This window comes from Thalassophryne amazonica, chromosome 14, assembly GCF_902500255.1.
Source record: "Thalassophryne amazonica chromosome 14, fThaAma1.1, whole genome shotgun sequence".
In the NCBI taxonomy this organism is placed as follows: Eukaryota; Metazoa; Chordata; class Actinopteri; order Batrachoidiformes; family Batrachoididae; genus Thalassophryne; species Thalassophryne amazonica.
The window spans coordinates 98,436,061-98,441,386 of NC_047116.1; the positions used below are offsets into that span (position 1 = coordinate 98,436,061).

The 5,326-nt window shown below is 42.9% G+C and overlaps 1 protein-coding gene across 2 annotated transcripts; it reads right to left on the bottom strand.

The window, feature by feature from the left end:
• Positions 1-4,224, bottom strand: LOC117524792 (gamma-crystallin M3-like). Of its 2 annotated transcripts, none has more exons than XM_034186610.1 (3): positions 4,213-4,224; positions 368-610; positions 1-276 (listed from the first exon to the last, which is right to left on the bottom strand). In XM_034186610.1, exons 1-3 carry the CDS (start codon positions 4,222-4,224, stop codon positions 1-3), a joined length of 531 nt encoding a protein of 176 aa, XP_034042501.1. The 2 variants fall into 2 exon arrangements, with proteins under 2 accessions (XP_034042501.1, XP_034042502.1); XM_034186611.1 differs by lacking the exon at positions 4,213-4,224 and adding an exon at positions 715-723.
• Positions 4,225-5,326: the final 1,102 nt, after the last annotated feature.

A 5,326-nucleotide genomic window follows, 5' to 3' on the forward strand; every position in this document is an offset into this window, starting at 1 on the left:
TTAACACATGTCCATGATGCGCCTCATGCTCATGAACCTGGAGCCGCTCCAGCCCATGTCCCTGAAGCTTCGGTACTCTCCAGGTCTGAAGTACATCATCCTGCCTCTGTAGTGGGGCTGCTCGTACATCAGCCAGTGGCCATCCATCACGTGGCAGGACATGCAGTCCGACATGCGGTAACGGTCCATGATGCTGTCGCAGTCATCAAACAGCTCATACATCTGACCACCAAAGTTCTCCCTCTCATAGATCCTCATCCTGAACTGGCCTCTGTACTGTTGCAGGAAACAAGCCCACATCATGAATTAACAGTGGTCTTCTGCTGGTGTCTGCTTGAATTTCTCTTTTAGGGTGTCTTGTGCTTACCATGGGAATCATCCTGCAAGACCTGATAGCACCACTCCATCCCATCATGTTCATGTAGTCAGGGTACTCGCCTCTCCTCATGAACCACTGGTTACCCATGTAGTTTGGGCGGTCGTAGACCATGAAGCAGCCGCTCTCCACCCTGCAGGAGTGACACCTGCTGAGGTAAGAGGACATGTCGGTGCAGTCACTCATGCACTCGTAGGAACGCCCCTGGAAGTTCCTCTCCTCGTAGAAGATGATCTGAAAACAGCACCTCAGAGTTACTCATGAGCCAAATCAGAACATCACAAAGTTTTTATTGGTCCATGAACTCAGAATGAATTCATCAAGTAATACTTTTCTACCTTGCCCATGTTGATGGTGGTGATGACCCAGATCCCTCAGAGGCCTTTTTTTGAACCAACGCCCAGCTGGCCTGAACAACTTACTTTTATACCTGGCCCGAGACAAAGACAAAGACAAAGCCTGTGCCCCTCTATTGTCCAAACTCCTGACGCGGCAGCATGCTATGGATGCATATGGATGTTCCAGCTGCTTTCACATATTCCAACAGTGTCACAAAAGGGAATTTTCCTTTGACAAGAACATACTTTGGATACAACATGTGTTGTTTTAATGACCAACAAATGAAAAGGAGGTTTGCCTCCTACAGAGATCTTTGACGATGCTGCTAGATTGGTCATCAGACTGGTTAATGTTATTGAAACCCAACAGGGGTAGAGCAATTAATGTTGTAATCATGATTTCCAGACTGACTACTTCATGGGTGATTACAAACTGGCATCTGTGGATGAGGACAAGGGCCTTGTATGTATATTCACAATTCACTTCAAAGAATGAGCTTTTGAGGAACCAGGTAACCTGTGACCTCGTTAGAGGACCCTGTCCTCTCTTGTGATCCTTGCGCGTCCGTTGATGCAAAAGAAGGTTACAAGAGTACCAACTGAGGTATCAAGGCTGCCAAACGACAATACAAGAGGCGCACTGAAGCCAGATTTGACACCACTACTGATACAAGGCAGATTTGGGAGTGCATCAAGGTCATCACGGACTATAAGAGGGAACCATGATTACCCTCTGCTGACTGTTCCACCTTGGCGGAGGATTTAAACCTCTTTTATGCCCGTTTTGATAGGGATAACAACGACCCTGCCCTGCCCCCTCTCCTCATTACAGATCTTGTTCCTGTCCTGAGCACACATGAGGTGAGACGTGTCTTCCAAGGTATTAACATCAGGAAAGCAGCCGGACCAGATGGAGCGCTGGGCCGGGTACTTAAAGACTGTGCTGGGGAGTTGGCAGACGTTTTCACCTCTATTTACAACATCTTGTTGTCCTGTGTTCTGGTCCTGGCCTGCTTCAAGACAGCTATAATTGTTCCCCTTCCGAAGCAGTCTAATGTCACACGTCTCAATGATTACAGACTAGGGATGGGTATCGAGAACCGGTTCCTTTCGGGTATCGTTAAGAAATCATTTGATCCACCGACATCGATAAGCTTTGTGCTTAACGATTCCGTTATCGGTCCTTCAGAGTGGCCGTTGTTTTTGGGGGGTGTTTGTCAGGAAAATGATAATTTCTCTACATTGATTACAGACCCTGCAGCGGGTCTGTAATCAACTTTTCTGCAGCGCAGCTTTGCTTTGAACCTTGAACCAATCAAAGCAGTGGTTCGCAGATTGAAGCAATGCTTTGATCTATTGCTTCGTTTATTCTTTCATTCTTTCGCTTAATTTTCCCCCACTAAAACCCTAAAGAGCATATGTCTGTGAGTATTATTTACCTTTTTTATGTTAAACCAACCTGTTATGGTCTTCTGAAACAGCTGATAGATGTATTTTATAACTTAAAAATGGGAGCGATGCTAACGTGTTAGCATGTCTATGGCATTTTCAATGTTAAAAGTTAGCATTTAGCAGTTGCAGCTGTCACGACTTTCAGGTGCATTTGTTTTCAAATTGTAATATTTCTTAAATTTGTTTTTGTTTATATATTAATAATCTAATGATTATTATATACAGTTATAGAGAAAGAGACAAAAAGAAGCCGAATAGAAACACAACAGAAAATATATAATAGCAACTAACAATGAACATAAATAAATACATACAGAAATAACTAAATGTTTCCTGTGAACACCTAGTGACTCTTACTCCTCCATTTCATCCCTGTCTTATTTAAGTTTAATGACAGTTTGTTTCGGTCAAACCATATTTTCAGTGTGTTAATTTCTTCAGTGATTTCCTCCAGAACTATCTGCCAAACTAGAAAAATGCTGCATCCTAGTAAGAGCAGAATACTACTGGAATGAATCTGAATAAGGAAAGTTGGGTTTTTTCTCACTAAATGGATGCTGCACTCACTGCAGTTTATTGTCTGGAATAGTCCCAGATTGCATTTCAGAGCTTCTAGAATTCAAACATTTTCGTGCATGTGGTGTTGGAGGGTAATTTTGGGTTTCAGCTTTTTTTGTTTTTCACCACTTTCATCCCTGAATATGTCAATTGTGAGTCACTTTTGTTCGGATTAAAGTTACTAACTGGGACTCCTGTCTTGTTGGGAGAAAGAAATAAGAATCATCCTCCGTTCTGTTCACATAGCTCCAAATGCTGCATGGCTCTCTGCCGAGTCAAGTTAGAATGATAGAGTCCAGTCGGAATTAATAACTTCAAAGCGAAACACAGTTTTGTTTATTTTTATTTATGTCCAGAGATCAAGGATACAGTGACCAATTTCATATTTATTTACTTTAAGACTCAATGAAATACATAGAAAACCTGTAAAGCCTACTTTTAGTACAAAATTCACAAGGTATCGATAAGGGAATCAATAAGGAATCGGATCGATAAGCAGAATCGATAATGGCATCGATATCGATAAAATCTTATCAATACCCATCCCTATTACAGACCTGTGGTACTTACATCCGTTCCTGCCAAATGTCTGGAGAGACTGGTTATCAAACACATTAAAGCTGCAATATCACCATTAATGGATCCATACCAATTTGCTTACAGAGAGAACCGCTCAACTGAGGATGCCATTGCTATGGTGCTGCACACGTTATTGGAGCACCTGGAGCATAAGAACAGCTATGCACAGCTCCTCTTTGTGGACTACAGTTCGGCCTTTAATACTATCCGGCCATTTAAACTGTGGTCCAAACTCTATCATTTGGGTCTCAATTCCATCCTGTGCAACTGGATTGTGGACTTTTTAACTAATCGCACATAGTGCACATAGTGGTGTTAGAGTGGGGAAAAACATCTCCTCTACCCTTGTTATTAACACTGGGGTCCCTCGAGGATGTGTTTTGAGTCCCCCTGCTCTATACTCTGTTTACCCATGACTGTGTCACCTCCCCGTTCAATCTCATTGTCAAATTTGCCGATGACACCACAGTACTCGGACTTATCACCAATGGCAATAAGACATACTACAGGTCTGAGGTGCAACATTTGGTGTCTTGGTGCCAGGACAACAATTTGGCACTAAACACTAAAAAGACTAAATAAATAGTTGTGGATTTTCCTAAGAGAGGGCACAATGACCATCAACCTCTCTTCATTGGCACTGACGTGGTGGAGAGGGTTAGCAGTTTTAAGTTTTTGGGTGTGACAGTGAAGGAGGACCTGTCCTGGGGCATTCACATTGCCTCAGTTGTGGGAAAGGCCCAACAATGCCTCTATTATCTGAGGAAGCTGAGGAGTGCCCATATCCCTAGATGCCTGATGGTGAACTTTTATAACTGTGCCATCAGTAGTGTGCTGACATATGGGTTCTTAGTGTGGTTCTCCACTTCAGCGGGTGGTGAAAATAGCGGGGAGAATCATTGGGATGACTCTCCCAGACATTAGTACTATCTATCCCACTCGCTATATTAGTAGAGTGCGTAATATCCTGCGAGATCAGCACCATCCTGCTTATCACTTTTTCCATCTGTTACCTTCAGGGAGAAGGTATAGGGCCGTAAAGGCCAGAACATCTAGACTGGCCAATAGCCTGTATCCTCAAGCACTGAACTGGTTTTGCATTGTTGCACATTGTTACTATTATTTATTTATTTATTTGGAAATTGCCCCTTTCCCCCTATGTCCCTCCTTCCATGGATTATATCCACCAATCAATAGTATTGAACTGGTTTTGCATTGTTACACATTGTTACTATTATTTATTTATTTATTTGGAAATTGCCCTCTTCCCCCTATGTCCCTCCTTCCGTGGATTATATATCCACCAATCAGTAGTATTGAACTGGTTTTTGCATTGCTGTACAGTGTCACCGTTTTTATTTTTATATTTATTTATTTAACTGTTCTTACTCTTTAATGCATTTTATCAACATCTTGTTTTTATATTGCTGTCAGAAATGTCACTGTACTGATGTTATAAATGTTTACATGGGGTATTTAGGGGCTATTTATTGCACTGGTTTGCACTTTTTTAACTACGCATGTGGATGCTCCAGACGTAATTTCATTGTTCTTTGTGGCAATGAATAAATGCTTGAAAAAAAAATATGATTTAAATTGTCCCCGGAGATAGACAGAAATTGATCAAGTAACAGAGTGAGTATGTTGTGTGGGCCGCTGAAGAGGAGGTACTGCCGACCCACCACCAGAGGGCGCCCTGCCTGAAGTGCGGGCTTCAGGCACGAGAGGGCGCTGGAACAACCGGGAGTGACAGCTGTCACTCATCAACAGCACCAGCTGTCACTCATCATCACCACAGCACCATAAAAGCCGGGCAGCAACTCCACCTTGCTGCCGAGATATCATCTACCGCTTAGGTAATATTCTCTGCAGTACTTGAACTGTGACTTACGTCTGATCTGTTTGCAGCCGTTGTCCTTTGGTGCACTTTCAGCTGGGTTGGCAGTCAGTGAGAGAACCGACGTCCTCACCTCTCACTACAACCAGATAAGTGGTTTAACAGGAGCTGCTATTGTGTTTCCTA

What these genes read in the sequence shown, in the direction of transcription:
- LOC117524792 (XM_034186610.1), bottom strand. An exon ending in CTTGCAGGATGATTCCCATG is followed by an intron (nt 277 to 367) that starts GTAAGCACAAGA and finishes TTCCTGCAACAG; the next exon opens with TACAGAGGCCAGTTCAGGAT.